This window comes from Ostrea edulis, chromosome 7 (assembly GCF_947568905.1).
Source record: "Ostrea edulis chromosome 7, xbOstEdul1.1, whole genome shotgun sequence".
NCBI classification, from domain to species: domain Eukaryota; kingdom Metazoa; phylum Mollusca; class Bivalvia; order Ostreida; family Ostreidae; genus Ostrea; species Ostrea edulis.
Window position 1 is genome coordinate 54,326,148 of NC_079170.1, and position 16,747 is coordinate 54,342,894.

Below are 16,747 nucleotides of genomic sequence, written 5' to 3' on the forward strand. Positions count from 1 at the left end.
ACCATAGAATTTGCAAAATGCTGTCTTTGAACAAGACTGTTGAAACCCCTGCACCATCAACTTGTTTGTCAGTAGCCTGCCTCGATTAAAAAACTGACCATACGCAGAACAAGCTCTTGCGTGTCGAATCAGTTGACAGATATAAACACCATATGCAGGTGATAATGGAATATTGCTACATAAATATGAGAAGTTGACGATGGAGAAGCTAAATCATCCCGTTTGTCATACAGTTGAGTTGTCAGTTTGCCGTTAATGTCTACTTTCAATAAAACATCTAAGTATGAAGCAGAAGTGGACGACTCTGTGGCGTCTTTTATTTCGAGTAAACAGGGGTATATCGAATCGAAATCTGAACACTTATTCTGGTGGAATTCAGGTAATAGTGATTGGTGATTTCTCCCCATTGCCACCTGTCCCTGACCCTTTCAAAGGTGACAAGGGGGAATAATGCTTCAAATCAGAAATCTTACGCGCTATATTTCAACATTGCATTGTTTTACATGACGTCAAAAAACAGAGTGAAATATATTTTGTTAACTGCATAAATGAAATATCTAGAGGAACTATTAGTAAGGAATGCAGAGAATGAAAAGACCCCTACCCTCTGGACCACAACCTGTTCGCCTCTGTGCTAAAAAATGATTGTGATGTGTATAATGCATCTACATTAATTGACATGCCAGGTAGTGCTACGTCATGTACTGCAGAATACAGTGGTGAAAAACAATATATGCATATGTTGTCCGATTTTGAGGTGCTGCACCTTAAAAGAGACTGCCCTGTATTGCTATTAACATTCTGAGTGACAGCTTAAGGGGATAATTACAGGACTTTAGGCAACTGATGTTATTGTATACTTTGAAGCCTTATCGTGAGAGGTGAAATCAAAACCGGAAACATTCACCACCTATTGTACGTCACAAGAAAAAGTGATAGCAACACGTGTTCTAATTCCAATTTGTTTAGGGTTAAGTGTTACCATTCACAAAGCATAGTACCTCATATTAGGTAGGATAGAAGTTGATGGGGACAACATTTTGAACCCAGGTTTAGCTATAGGAAGAATTACTCAGAAGAAGTCTTCGTATTATAAACTTTACTGCTTCGTCAGTCCTTAAACACGACAGTATGTGCGGATTTCTCAGAAAGTTTCAAATGCTGTAGGACGGACATTTCCAATGAATTTGAGTGTTCCGAGAAAGTTGGTGACATACACAAGAATGATGATGAAATACCCGATTTCACTCCAGAGGAAATTAAACAAATTGACACATTGCACTGAATCTCATGAGGCTGAAGTTGAACCTGACATTTTTTTAAAGTAATTCAAAAGGACTGGAGGAAATTGTTATACATGAGTTGTTCCTTATTTAGTATTTTCATGCATCTCACAGTTTCATCACTGTCCAGTCCATCCATGGATAAGCAATATGGATTTGTGGAACAGATTTAGTATTAACTATTAATAAATCTCCCTGAATGGCCATCTCATCCAGAATGTACATTTTGCCGAATTGCTGAGACAAACCAAAGATTCTGAAGGAAGTTGAAGCCATTTCTGTTGCTTAATTTCTCTGTAAACCACCGGGTTTCTGTTATAGATACTTATTGCCATGCTTATGATACCTTTGTCCCATCGCATTCCCTTCTCACTCATATACATGTATGATGCTTTAATTTGTGATTCTAGTAGTTTCGTTTTTCAGATAAATTAGGAGCCAACAGTTTCAACTTAGGATATGTTTCATCTTGTGATCTATGTGCATCAGGATCAGCTTTCTTTTTCTTTTCTTTTTTCCCTGCTATCTTTTTACTTTTGTGGATAAAAACACTCTTTACATTTCAGGCATGAAGTGCTTGATGGCAGTCACACGTCTAATGCACACTTTGGAACGAAAGACGACACAAGACTCTCCTCCAAATGTCATTAGTTCCCGAGAAGTTTTGGAGATTTATGTTCCGATAAGACCAGTATTTCCAAAGAGCCTGCACCTTGGACAGCTCTAAAGGAGTAGGAACACTACTGACAAAGAGCCTGTACTTCAGACATCGCTAGAGGAGTAGGAACATCACTGACAATTATTTCATATGGACATTCGAAGTTTCAGAAACATGTTCCAAAACAAGAGTGTATGATCTAGCTTTGCTAATCGTAAAATTAAAACGCAATTTCCATTCTTAAAAAATAATCATTTTAATCTGTAGAACATTGGTTTGTTTTTCAATTCACACGTCACTGTTTCATTGGATCTCTAGACCTTTAATTCAATATCATTATATACATGTAGGGACATAATTTTCCGGTGCTAGAGGACAGGACCGCATCGTCACTGGCCCGTATTCCTCATTTGCCAATAATCGGGTTTGGGTGGGGGTTTTCTTGCACTTTATTAGCTTTATGTTTCTGTGCCACCCACAAATAAAACCAACTCCGTTTTAAAGACAAGAGTTGTCAGAAGACAACATAGCTTGCCAGGAAGCATGACTCTACTTAACCTGTCTCATTAGTTCAAAAGATTAAAGTTTTTGGAAAATAGGTCAAAGTCCAAGGTTACTAGGTCAAAGGTTTTGATATCATAGCAAAGTCCTGGTCATGAGGCATCTAATTATGAAATATCAAATCCCTATACCCATGTTTCAAAAGATATAGCCAAGGTTAATGTTTTTGAAAAGTAGGTTAAAGTCCAAGGTCAATAGTTCTGGTAACAAAAGAAAAGTCTTCTTATGAAGCATCTATATATGAAACATCAAAGCCCTATCCCTTTCGTTTCAAAGATTTATCCCTGGTTAAAGTTTTTTTAAAAGAAGGTCAAGGTTCAAGGCAAAAGTCATTAGGTCAAATGTTTCTATCAAATATAGGTCTCTTCATGAGACATTCATATTTGAAATATCAAAACCCTATCCCCCTTGGTTCGAAAGATAAAGCCCATATTTAAGTTTTTGAAAAGTGGGTCAAAGCCCACAGGATAGGTCACTGGGTCAAGAGTATTGGTGCCAAAACAAAGGTCTCTTCATGAAGCATTTAACCCAGGTTAAAGGTTTTGAAAAGTAGGTTAAAATTCAAGGTCAATGTCACAGGGTCAAAAGTCTTGGTACCAAAAACAATGGTTTCTTCATGCGGCATCTACATTTGTATATGTGAAATATCAAAACCCTATTTCTCTTGGTTGAAAAGATATGGCCCAGGCTAAAGTTTTTGAAAAGTGGGTCAAAGTCCAAGGTCAAGGTCACAGGCTCAAAACTCTTGGTACCAAAACAATGGTCTTTTCATGCGGCATCTACATTTGTATATGTGAAATATCAAAACCATATCCCTCTTGGTTCAAAAGATGTACAGTGTAGCCCAGCTACAGGTTAGAGTTTTTGAAAAGTAGGTCAAAGTACAAGGTCAAGGGTAAAAAGTCTTGGTATCAAAACAATGGTTTCTTCATGAGGAATCTATATGTGAAATATCAAAACCCTTTCCCCTAAGTTCAAAAGATAGAGTCCACTTTAAGGGGAAAAAATCCTTAAAGTATGACGCCGACACCCGATTCTTGACAATAGCTCTCCGGACAGTCGTCCCGGTGAGGTAATAGAATACGTCAATTATTAAGTATAAATGACAACAAATAAACATGAATAAAAAACAGCTGTCTGGTATATAAAAATTACACAACATGCAATGAATAAAACATCCAACCGGGCAAACACTCCAAATAATAAAAAAAAAAATAGTTGACTAAAGCTACATTATGCAAAATATTGGTAACAAATATACAAAATATCGTCATTTGTATTTTACCAAAAATATTGGTACATATGACTAGAAAAATTTAGATCATTCAATGAAAAATTCTGGTATGAGGCGTTATTTCGTTAAATCGAAAATAATAATTTACGTAAATATGCACGCCTTATACTTGAAAATTCTCCCCAACATTGAATACAGGGCAAATATGCTCAGTGGCCGTATCAAGGACTTAATTTAACCCGATTTGGGCTATTGTTCATTTGGATTTTGAGATGCACTATAATTGATATATTATATGATACACATTATAATTGATGTATTGTATGATACGCACTATAATTGATGTATTAAATGATATGCACTATAATTGATGTATTCTATGATACGCACTATCAGTGATATATGATACGCACTATAATTGGTGCATTATATGATACGCACTATAACAGATATTTATCTGATACGCACTATAATTGATATATTATATGATAAACTCTATGAATGATATATTATATGATACGTACTATAATTGATAAATTCTATGATACGCACTATAACTGATGTATCATATAATTGATTAAAAATGAGAGGAGGACTACGGACTGGTGTGCGATTCCAAGAGTGAAAAAAAAAATCTTACGTCCAGAAGTTCTATACTGTACCTAATCAACGGTTACTATCGAACTTTCCAACTGATGTACTTTGAAAATATGTAATTTTTGTTCAGTAATGAAAAATCAGCTTAAATTCGCTAGAGGTGTTCCACAAAGAAAGGATACCATTAACATCGACCAGAAATACCAATAGTATGTTTATCCTCTCCAGTCAAATGACCACACAAACATCAGATAGATCGAGTTCTTTTATAGTATCTTATGAGTTGTTATTGTAAAAGTTCTGATCATCATGCAGGTAAGATCTCTTTTATTCTAGTGTCGCAAAATATGTCTATATAGCACAGGTGATGTGAAAATATACATCTACAAATACCGCCAACTTCCGCTTATTGCGTCTAATCTTAAAGAGACACTACAGCTCATTTTCCACATTTTAATAAAGTGTTTTTTAAAACATGTATTGATAAAATGATAAAATTCATATCGATACTGACAATTTTGAACAATTGGGATGCATCAATTTACTCTCAACTGCGCTTTGAAGATCGTTCGGAATTCAAAGGTTTCTTCATTCTGACTCGGACTTTTGAATGCTTATTTACATCACGTGGTTTTGAATGACAGCAAAGGTGTTGTGTAGGAAATTATTTAAATTCCCCTTCAAGGAGGTCCACACTCACCTTTCAAGTATAAGAGTATTCCCTGCTCCTTAAAATAAGTAATTATATCAATCATTATTTCAACAGAAACCCTTCCATGTTCCCATTGACCGATGTTTTTACAACTAACACGTGTCGTGTTCAGATAAAAATAGCACTTACTTTTAAAAGTAGTGTCTTCGCAGCTAATCTCAATGGCAGATTTAGGGGGGGGGGGGGGGCAGGATCTCCCCTCCCTTTTTACGCCACAGATTTTGAATGAAAATCCAAATTTTGCACCAAAATGGCCGATTACTGTGGCTAATCTTTGACTTCCACACCCCCTTCGGAAATCCTAGATCCGCCACTGAGTTACATGGGTTTCTCCGAACTCTTTGTTTTCCAACGGTCAAACTGATACCATGGTAAATTTTATTTCACGTATGAGTTTTATCTCATTCTATTTTTACCTCTTTTCTCACAGAATCTGTCAAAATTCTAGATCTATCAACTACACTTTCTCTCACTGGACGACATGCTGCACTGTTTACTGTCTATGCGCATGCGTCTGAAGACTGAAAGGAGGAGACTCGATATTTTTTGTATAGGCCATCAAAAAGTATTAATTTTTACGTTAAAACGATAATTTTAAACTTTAGATAAGTGTTATTTTCGCAAAGTTCATAATTTCAACAATGCAACAAAAATTGAGAAAGCGCTAGGAAAATTGTCATTTCATGATTTTTGCGCAAAATGAGCTGTAGTGTCTCTTTAAGTTCAAATCGTGATTAAATATGCAAAGCTCTCTGAAGAATGTCAAGAAGATATGATTAAAAATATCATCGTTCATTATACCAAATACAAACAGAAAACAAAACATCAAGCACATGTACCTGTCCACAACACAGTCGTACAAGTTACATTGGATACTAATGAATGTTAGACAATCCGGTATCTGTATTATTCGTCTCTTCCCGGAACGGTTGCCATGAAGTTTTTGTAATTTTTAGATTTTCATAATTTAAGTGTAGATATCCTAATTTGGAATATATGACTGAACAAAACCTGTCCGCAGTATGAAGGAATTCCTTGCTGATGCTGTCGATCCATCGATAGGCAGTCTTAACGGCATCTCCACGATTTGTACAGTATGCACAATTTCTTAACGGACCCATCATCTTGGTTTCTACCATTCTCAATCCGTTCCTCTTCATAGAGGTTATTTTGAAGAAATTATATATTTTTGGCACAATAATGAAAGGAAATTGACACAGTTCTTCATAAATAACACGCAATATTCGACCGCTACAGAACTCAAAATCTTCGTATGTTTTCAAATCTTCCTCCATTGTTCCGCACAATTCTCTAGCAGCAGTTGTCACATTTTTTCCCTCATTTATTAGCAGCTGAAACTGCGAGTTCAATATACCACGTGGATCCCGATTTAAATGAACGACTTTCAAACTTGGAAGACGTTTGATGAGTTTTTTCACCGTCAATAACGGCAATCGAACTGTTTTTATAGTACGCGACTTGGCTCTTTTGCATTTAGTTTGTAAATGTGTTATACAGCGTCTGACAGTGTCTCGTTTAGTTTCTCTAGTTTTGGGTCGTGAAATACAATTGAAATATACATTGTGTTCCGGTGTATGTATCTTTATAAACCTACTGCTCAGAGAAATCAGGTCAATATAGTCAAAGCTGCAGGTATACCAGTGGTACATCATCTCAACATACACGTTTTCCACTTCATCCATTGATATATATCTGAAATATGATTGCATATTCACATTTTACAATGTATTTGCCCGTGATACCTCTGCGAAAAAAGGTATCCAGGGATTGCAAACGTTAACTTGGGGGGGGGGGGGGGAAATGGCGGGATAAAAATAGTAACAGACGAACGTGATGAAACATCCAGCCCAGAGGTTACATGCCTAGGATATATATATATATCAATATGAGACGTAAAAACCTATATATCTATTTCATTTACCACAGATTGAAATATATGTCAAATGACATATACACGTCTCGTTTAGGGCGCCATGCCGGAGGGGGGGGGGGGGGAGGGGGGGGGAGATGCACAAAATTCTTACATTTTAATAAAATCGACGAAAACATATCAGAGACGGATCCATGAATAATAATTGTATGCATAAACGCGTTTATGCAAAGTAACATCTGATCAAATAGAATTATTAGCACCATAGACCCCAAAACATCTAGACAGTTATTTTTCATTTCAACGTAAAGTTTAGGCCCGACTTTATATCCATGTGAGTTATTATATATACCACTTGATATGTGGCTGGATGTTTTGAATTCACTGACATGTCCAGGAAGAGAACGAAATAGATTGCTGTTACAGACTGTCAGGAAACAAATGAAATAGATTGCTGTTACAGACTGTCAGGAAGATAACGAAATAGATTGCTGTTACAGACTGTCAGGAAGATAACGAAATAGATTGCTGTTACAGATTGTCAGAAAGATAACGAAATAGATTGCTGTTACAGACTGTCAGGAAACAAATGAAATAGATTGCTGTTACAGATTGTCAGAAAGATAACGAAATAGATTGCTGTTACAGACTGTCAGGAAACATACGAAATAGATTGCTGTTACAGACTGTCAGGAAACATATGAAATAGGTTGCTGTTACAGACTGTCAGGAAACAAAATGCATTTGATGTGTCTGGGCTAATTGTATCACGGGGATACTATGGAAGCATGGGTAAATTACCTCAATGATATAAAGTATACACTTATTACTTGTGTCTATATTTTGTCATATATAAGGGTTTTTTTTTTTATCAAGTTTGTCAATTCATTGTAATAGCAAATGTTTATTCTTGACAAACCATCGGTTAATATAAATACCATATACATCTATATGGTAAGGTACCTTGATAATTCATTTCATATTACTTATAAATTTGCTAAATGGTTTCTCATATTGAGTAAAATTATTGAAAATTGATATTTACCTTTCTGTGCCATTTAGAAACTGAACTAACTTCTTTTCTCTCACAGCGAAATAGATACCATGTAACGGCTCAAACATGTAGAAGTCAGCAGGTGTGTTACGCACAAGGTCAGCCATCAATGTGGATCCGCCCCTCATGTAGGCCGCTATCAGTCTCAATGAAGTTTTGTCTTCCAACACAATACTTCCTAAATAATGAGAACATTGTTTCTTAGATTTAAGCTGGATAGTAACAAACATAACACAATCACCGAAACATATTTTATGTGTTTAACACTAATACTTATTTTTACCAAATTATTTTCACGTTCAAATTAAATCATCTTCGTTTGGTCGTGAAACTTTCCGTAATTGATGTGAGTTACTAGATTAGCACCGCGTTTCTTATCATATTACATGTATATCGTTGACCCTTCCCATTTCGAATGCAAAATAGCTAATACTTTTTTTGATGTTTGCTCTTTCACACTAAGAAATGTTCATTCTAAACATTTCTTCATTTCCAACATCAGATTGAATATCTATAAAAGACATTTATCATGAAGAAAAACTTTTTTTCTGAAAAAGTTTTCTTTTCAGCAATAGAAATGTTTTAATTCTGAAATAAATAAAAGTTAGTACATGTATCAAGAAGATTTAGGTACGACTTCTAGAACAGCAATGAAGTATGAGAAACTAATACTGAGTATATACATGTGTAACATCACTGAATCTTTGAGGTCGTTAATGCTTGTTTCACTGTCGTAAACTTTGGAGCTTTGCGATCGCTAAATCAGCATTAATGACTTTAAGATGGCTAATACAACATCTTTTTAACTCATGAATTAACCTCCAAGCGCATCATAGAATCACTTACCTCAGCCAAAATATTGTTCTACGTTAGCAGTTGTTGGAAATGGGGGGGGGGGGGGGGGGTGTAACCATGTGAAAACTTTTAATGGAGTCACATACATGTAGGAAGATGAAACTTTAATAGTGAGGCAATGCAAAGCATTGTAGCCTTTTCCACAAAATCTGAGACGGAGATAGAGGTGTAGGCACAAGACGGTTGCTGAGAACTGTGGGTGATGAGGGGGAAGGGTTGAGGTAAAACGATGCTGCTGGGCGGAAATAACAAGTCGGTAAGCACATACACATACCACTCTCTGTCACTCGCTATTCCTACGATCCACCCTTACTTAATGGATTATGATTTCATTTATTTATTTACATATATCTTTTTATTTGTGTTGTATAATTTTTCATTTGTATTATTCATGTATCATGTCAACGCCTCCCATGATACAGGACCTCCGTTTTAAGGCCATATCCGAAAGACTCGTGACAATCATTTGTTTTTTTAAAGTGAAGTTGAGAGACCCGTACTGGTTCCTTTGGGGACAGGTAGATTTGCAGCGGGTGTCGCCTGAACCAGTTCCGTGCAGGATACAACTACAGAGTCCGTGGTAACCTTTGTTCCTCTGTTCTGTCCTGCAATCATAAAAAATTCGCCTGCATTAATCCCGGCCGGTCTGTCGCAAAATAAGGATAGTTGTCGCCCTTATACAATGATCCCTATACATTCGCTAGTGTAATGTTTAACATTATGCTTCTGAGAGTTCTCCGCAGTTGTCGCGAAATGTGCCATTCTTTATCTTTGTACGTTTTGTTTGCTGAATTTAGTTGTTTCCTTCCTGTAGCCTTGACAGTGCGCTGCACACTTTCGTGACTCCGTCATTCATCTTATCTCTGTGGCCTCTGAACAATTTGAAATGGTAGATAATAAGAGACGATCTTTTCAAGTTCATTTCAATGCATCTCTCTACGACCCAACCTATGGTGTCCGGATAGGGTCATTTGCAAAAGCGTGACTGTGCGTTAATCACAACACGCCGTCACGCCAACAAGCAACGCACCTTCGCGCTCTCACGCCAATAAGCAACGCACCTTCGCGCAGACAAGCAATGCGCCATCGCGCCGTCACGTCAACAAGCAACACGGCGCGAAGGCGTATTGCTTGTTGGCGTGAGAACGCGAAGGCGCGTTGCTTGTTGGCGTGACGGCGTGTTGTGACTAAATCGCAGTCACGCTTTTGCAAATGGCCCTATCCGGACACCATACTTAAGAGCAAAAAATATTCATAATTTTAACTGGGTTAATGGTGCTTGATGCAGCAAGTGTGGTAATATCAATAATTGCCAAGGACTCAAATTAGTATGTTTTTCTTTACTTCTGAATGATGATCTGTCATAATTTATGATCTATAATTTTTATGTTCACCCAGTGGAGTGCGAATGTTTCAATGCCCCTTAATAGACCATAGTAAGTTAAGGTAGATGCCGTTTGACTCGTACAGAGAGTTGCACACCTTTGGCAAGGAATTTATTATGTTAGTAAATAAATCGAGTAATATCGGGATTCTTGTATCTTTATTAATCCCCTTTGACCTGCGTAAACCCTTAGAAGTTTTGGTCACTATGAAGCATTTGGTTGTGTCGTGGTGAACAGGAATTTTGTAAATGTAGGATATACAATGTAACATTGATGTACAATGCTACTGTTCATTATGTTAAAAAATGAGATATACATGTACTAAACTAAATGTAGTAACAGAGGCTGGTCAAACGTTTTGGAAGTAAAAACTAGGGAAGAAATCGGGGAAACTTGTTAAGGGCACCAGAATGAACTTAGTGTAGTGATGGTGCTACATGTAGTGAGTTGTTGAGTAGTCGATTGACACCCCTCCCCTTAAAATTTCCCAGATGAAGTTTGGAAGTGGTGTGGGCCACTGATCTGCTCGTGGTACCAATCGCTTGAATCTGCCTCACTGTTTGACAACTTGGACGACTGTCATATTGGTTAAAATCCATGTGTCCATTTTCGCTTGAAATAAACACCCCATTTTGATCCCCGCACTATCGGTGAATAATTTAAATGTTTCATTATAACGCTGGAAAGAATTTTGCCGTTATAGAACTGTAAAAAATTCTTGCCAAATAGCGAGATTTGCTTTATTTTTGTTACCCTGAATTGGTAGTGTGGTTTGGTTATGCCTATTGATGTGTTATAAGGCGCCTGCAGAAGGCTCTGTCGGGTAACTACATTTTTGTACCTCACATGTGAAGTTCAATTACCTGTGAGCCATTGCTTACTTTGAGTATTGTCCAACTTGTCAGTGGGGTGTTTCTTGGTCATGGAGTCTAATTTGATACCTAAGAAAATACGGGCATGGGATGGTTCCACTGTTATTTTATTTTTATTTTTTTCATTTGCATTGGAAACGCCTATGTCGAAACAAATAGATTTAAAAATGAGGGCAAGTCGGCGAATTTGGCTGACTACAAAAAAGGAAATCGTCCATATATTGAATAATTAAATGGTCTTAGGACATACGTCCTGAAATTTGAAACCAAGCAGTTCAAAACCACTTGGTGCGACAGGACGTAATCTAAATGCTGATTTGATATCAGTTTTGGCTAGCAATACCCGCTACCCACAATAGTAATCGTTTCTGCTGCTTGATCGAAGTTGATATAGTGAATGTACAGAACATGCAAAGGGGTCATTAATGGAAATTCCCATATTTGGGGTTAGTAGGAACAGCGAGGAAAAACATTTCATACACCGTCAGATGTTTATCTAAATGTTGCAATTTACATTGTAATAGATGTTGTACCCAATGAATACATTTTGAACATCTGGTACTAAGGTGATTGTCTCCATATTTGCTGCATGCATGCTTGTACCTACACCTGGGGGAAAAAGACACCTTATTCCCGTTATAAAGCGAACAGTAAATACGAAATAGAATTGTGACCAGCTTGAATGCTGGGGTAGAGCTTGGTAAATACGAAATAGAATTGTGACCAGCTTGAATGCTGGGGTAGAGCTTGGTAAATACGAAATAGAATTGTGACCAGCTTGAATGCTGGGGTAGAGCTTGGTCTTTGGTATGTACTGGTGTGTGTATCCTGTTTGTTTAAAATATGAAATAACCTAATTCTAGATTAATCTGACTCAAGGATGCTTTTGGATGGTTAGATATCCCAATCAATATTGCTCTTCATATCTTAACCAAACATTGGACCTGGTGGCTGCGATTCTAAACCCCCCCCCCCCCCGTGCATTTAAGCAACTCTTGGGCCCTAAATGGGAATTTTTCCAGTAATATCTGATAAATATAATAAATGCAGATGCCAACCTATTGATATTAAGATAGGTATTGCGTTTGGGTTTCAGAATTCACAAGCGCCCTTCCGTAATTCTAATATCCCCTTGTGAATTATGATAGTGTAATCCGCATGAAGACTTCTTCAATAGCGATAGATCAATAAAATTGCCTTCCCAAATTTTGTTTTTATGTGTAAGAGGTAGATCTACGTGTGACACTAACAACTCCTAACTTATTTGTGGCGACGTTCATTGAGACCTGCCCCCTTCCAGACTCTCCAATAACACGTTTTCAGGATTTTGTGCAGCTTCTGCCTCCTTATGTTCTATTTAGATCAATGAAGGTACATGTACCGATGTCCTATTTGTGACTGATGAGTTACGGCATAGCTTAAGATCATGGGTGCTTTGATTGCATCGTTTGACCCTGGACGTCCTTTTCCTCGACTTGGAGTATCATAGTTTATAGACGTTTTCTAGATGCCCTAGCAGTTATATTGGAGTGAACTGGTGGCATTCTGGTTCCTGAACAGTGTCGATGGTTTGAGATCGAAACACCGATGGAAAAACGATGCTGCTTCTTAGCAGGGATTGCGTGGAAGGAAGTTCCGGATCAAGGATTAGGATTCGGTTTTCTTACAAAATTGATAAACTCGATCACATCTTTCTCCTATTAAACTAAAATATATTGCAACTAATTGAATACCCAAAGGATGTCATAAATCAATAATTGACTCTTTGATATAAAATCAAATAATTTTGATTACTTTTATATAGAGAAACATAAGGAAGGGTATAATGATAGGTCTTAAGAAATTAAAACGTCAGAAATGATGAAGAGCATGCAGCAGACGACCTAATGTAGTCTATATACATAATCTGAAAAGCGGCAAAGCGGTGTGCATGTAGATACGTACTGTATACATCTGCATTCCTTACCGGGATTCTGGACTCCATTAACCAAGGGACAATTTAGTATTTCCAAATAATGAATTAACGCATCTAAAAGTATTCTGATTGAGGATATGAAGCTCACAATTACATGTACTTACTGGACTCATTCCTCATTATCTGTTTCCACTCAATTTGTCTATAACCTGTCCAGGAATAGAAACGACTCTTTAAATTATCAACATTTCCATCATCATTTATACAAAATGTCTACTGCATGCCGGGATAGAGAATATGACTTGACACCAATACATTTTCAGTATCTCATCCCGTCTTAATGTCTAACCTGTATCAAAATTTCTCAAACACAAAGACGAATAAAAAAACACAAATCGATAATGCAGTTTTGCCACATTGTTCAAAGCTTTTGTGCATTGTTGTGATAAAGTTAGATACTGATATCTAGCAGTCAGAAAAGAATTCGAAAATTAACTACGTTTTAAATTAAAACATGACATTGGGATAGCCAGGACTGAATTTTGATACGCCCAGTCTTGGAATGGCCATGATTTGTAGCATGGATGATTGAATGATTGATTGTATCTTGTTAAACATCCCTCTCGTTAATTTTTCATTGATATGGAACGTCACCAAGACCGTTAAAGGGCTCCAAATTTAGGCCTTTGCTCGGCACTTACGGCCATTGAGCGGTTAGGGTTCTTTAATGTGCCACACCTAGTGTGATACGGGGCATCCGTTTTAAGGTCATCTCCGAGGACCCGTGACATTCACACCTGATGCCGAGCGTTTGGCGATGGAACGGTCACTACCTGTTTCAACGACTTAGGTCTGTCACAGCCGGGATTCGAACCCCAGCCTTCAGTATGTGGGGCGAACGTTTTAACCTCTTGACCACCGCAGCGGTCGCAACATAGATGACAAAATTTGCAAACAATGAAGTATATAGAAGAGGACTTGATGGAAAGGTGGGAGGTGGGGTGTCCGGTGTTTACAGCTTAGCATTTTAACTGACTGGTCAACAGGTCAAGTAATTACGCAGAGTCCTGTACCAAATTTATCTGTCTTTCTGAAGACTCCAGGTAAAATGTAATGTATTACCTAATTTTTATAAGAAAGATATTAAAATGCAACTTTAAATAATTGATTTTGATTTCTTCAGAAATATTAGAATCGATGTCATAATCTGAGAAATCAGGGTCATCATCCTTAACTGCTCAACATCAATAGAATTAGACTCTTCGGACACACTGTTTAATGTATCGATCCCCCGATCAAATGTCGATCTCAGGCTGGTGGAAATCAAGATCGAATACTGACTGTGACTTTCCATAAATTTTCAAGCATGATTTTATTGTTAAGGGTAGACAAATACGATAAATTTATGTCATCTGTCAGTTATAGCTGAAAGAATGTCTTCATGATATTTTCAACTTTGTCAATTTTATATAGCAAGGCGCTGTATCAGGTACTCTTTATAACTTAAACATTTTCCAGGTTAAATTTAAACAGACTTCTAAGTATATCTTACAATTTTTCTTTTACACAAAAATGCAGCATACATTGAACAATGAATAAGCCTGATAAAGTAATCAAAGGACATAGGACACAAACTGTCCGATACCTTCTAATCATGGGACTCCAACTAGTCCGTCTAACCCTTTAGTTATAGGGCAGAAAAATTGGCCAGTCTTGTCTTTTAATTATAGGACAGAAAAACTGGTCAGTCTTACCTATTAATTATAGGACTGGAAAACTGGCCGTGTCATCAAATATTATTTATTATTCTTTATTGCTGAAGACATACGTCTTATGGCATACATGTTTACAAAAATAATAAACAAGTTAACAATTGTATAGTATGGCATGGCATGACATTATATGGTATGTTACACAATACTGATGTGAATTTATAGACAGAGAATGCTACATAAGTAAATCATTACGTAAATTAAAGGCACAGTAAAGATATTTCCCCAAATTACACAACTCTTTGAAATTTTTTACACTTAATAATTGTATAAGTTTAAAAACAGATGGGTTTTTCCAATAATACTTCTTGATATATTTCCTGCGTAATTCAATAAAGTAAGGGCATTTTAAAATGAAATGAAATTCATCCTCAATATCTAAATTACAAAGTTTACAATAGCGGTTATTTCTTGCTACATTAAAATGATAAACTGTACAATGCAGGACTCAAATTCGTCAGTCTGACGCTATGATAACAAAAGACTCGTCAGTCTTGCCTTGTAATTATAGGACTCAAACTCATAAGTTTTCTTTGAAATCATATGACATTTACAAGTATTATGACTCTAATTTGTCAGTCTTACTTTGTGAACGTGACTACAAACTTGCCATTCTTACCTTTTAATCATAGAACTAAACAAAAATTTTACCATGTGATCGTGGGACTAAAACTAACCAATTTTACTTTAATAGGACTCTAAGTGGTCATTCTTACCTTCTAAGCATAGGACTCAAACTGACCATAGGACTCAAACTGGTCCGTCTTACCGTGTAAGTAGGTATCACTGGCTAGTCTTCCTTCTTAATCATAGGACTCACTCTAACTCCCCGTTCTTACCTGGCAAAAGTAAATGTATGGAGGAAAACATTATAAATCCGGTTATGAAAATAATTCCTCCTTTCTGTAATTTCAACCTAAAGTTCATTTTCCAGATTCCCTCAATAAGCTTATGTGTGGATGTGGTATCTCATCTGGTATGAAACATAAACATAAGGCAAATTCAAGCTACAAGTTGGGTCTTTGGTCAATAATCAAGGAATGTTGGACTGCAATAGGATAATTCTCTTATAGTGTATGGCCTTTGACAGGTTGCTTGGTTAAACTTTTCCAATATTTTTGAAATAGTTGTGCGTCATTTAACTAGTCACGAACTATGTATGCGTGCGTCCGTGTTTCTGAACTCTTCTCTCTCTCTCTCTCTCTGCGTGCCTGTGTGTTTGAGGGAGAGTATGGTTGTCTATTACTCTTATATATACATGGAGAGAGGGAGAGAGAGTAGTTTATTTAATCCACTCTTTTATTCCATCAATATTAAACATTTTCTACATCCTTTGATCCTTTGAATTTCTATCTGGAATAAAATTCAGAGAGGAAAGCAGTGGCGGATTTAAGGGGGCGCAGCCGGCGCCGCCCCCCCCCCCCCCCCCCCCCTCCTAAAATTTTCAAATTTAAGGTAAATCGTGGTATCTTGTTTAGAAAAATGTACTAAACGATAAAAGAAGCAATGATTTCTTCCACTCCCGGAGAAATAAATGACAAAATCTTTTGATTTCTTGAATTACTTCATTGGGAGAACTTAATTTTATTCAAAAACCCTTAAAATTTGCATCATTTTATTAATTTCACCTTATTAGAAATGATGAAAAATAGTACAAATGACTAAATAGTAGACATATTTCAAGTCCTATAAAATCTGTAAAATTCAGGAGCTTCCGGGGGCTTCGCTCCCTGGGCCCCCACCAGGGCTTCACCCTGGACCCACTGCCTCATAAAATGGTGCCCCCCGTAATCGCAAATTCCTGGATCCGCCCCTGAAAAGGGTACTCTCTCCAAGAGACCTGACTATGGAAATGCAGTCAATTTTCTTTGTGAGAACCCCAATATATAGACAGTTTTCCCACTATATGTAGTCTGCTTTTCCACGGGGGGGGGGGGGGGGGGGGGGGGGGGCTGGTT

General features: G+C 37.0%; 1 protein-coding gene across 4 annotated transcripts; it reads right to left on the reverse strand.

The window, feature by feature from the left end:
* Window positions 1–4,639: 4,639 nt before the first annotated feature.
* LOC125656238 (uncharacterized) lies at window positions 4,640–15,873 on the reverse strand. Of its 4 annotated transcripts, none has more exons than XM_048886855.2 (5): window positions 15,629–15,873; window positions 13,182–13,226; window positions 9,346–9,450; window positions 7,982–8,168; window positions 4,640–6,758 (listed from the first exon to the last, which is right to left on the reverse strand). In XM_048886855.2, exons 1-5 carry the CDS (start codon window positions 15,714–15,716, stop codon window positions 5,921–5,923), a joined length of 1,263 nt encoding a protein of 420 aa, XP_048742812.2. In that variant the 5' UTR covers window positions 15,717–15,873; the 3' UTR covers window positions 4,640–5,920. The 4 variants fall into 4 exon arrangements, with proteins under 4 accessions (XP_048742812.2, XP_056000735.1, XP_048742813.2 ...); XM_056144760.1 differs by having other exon boundaries at window positions 15,559–15,873; XM_048886856.2 differs by lacking the exon at window positions 9,346–9,450.
* Window positions 15,874–16,747: the final 874 nt, after the last annotated feature.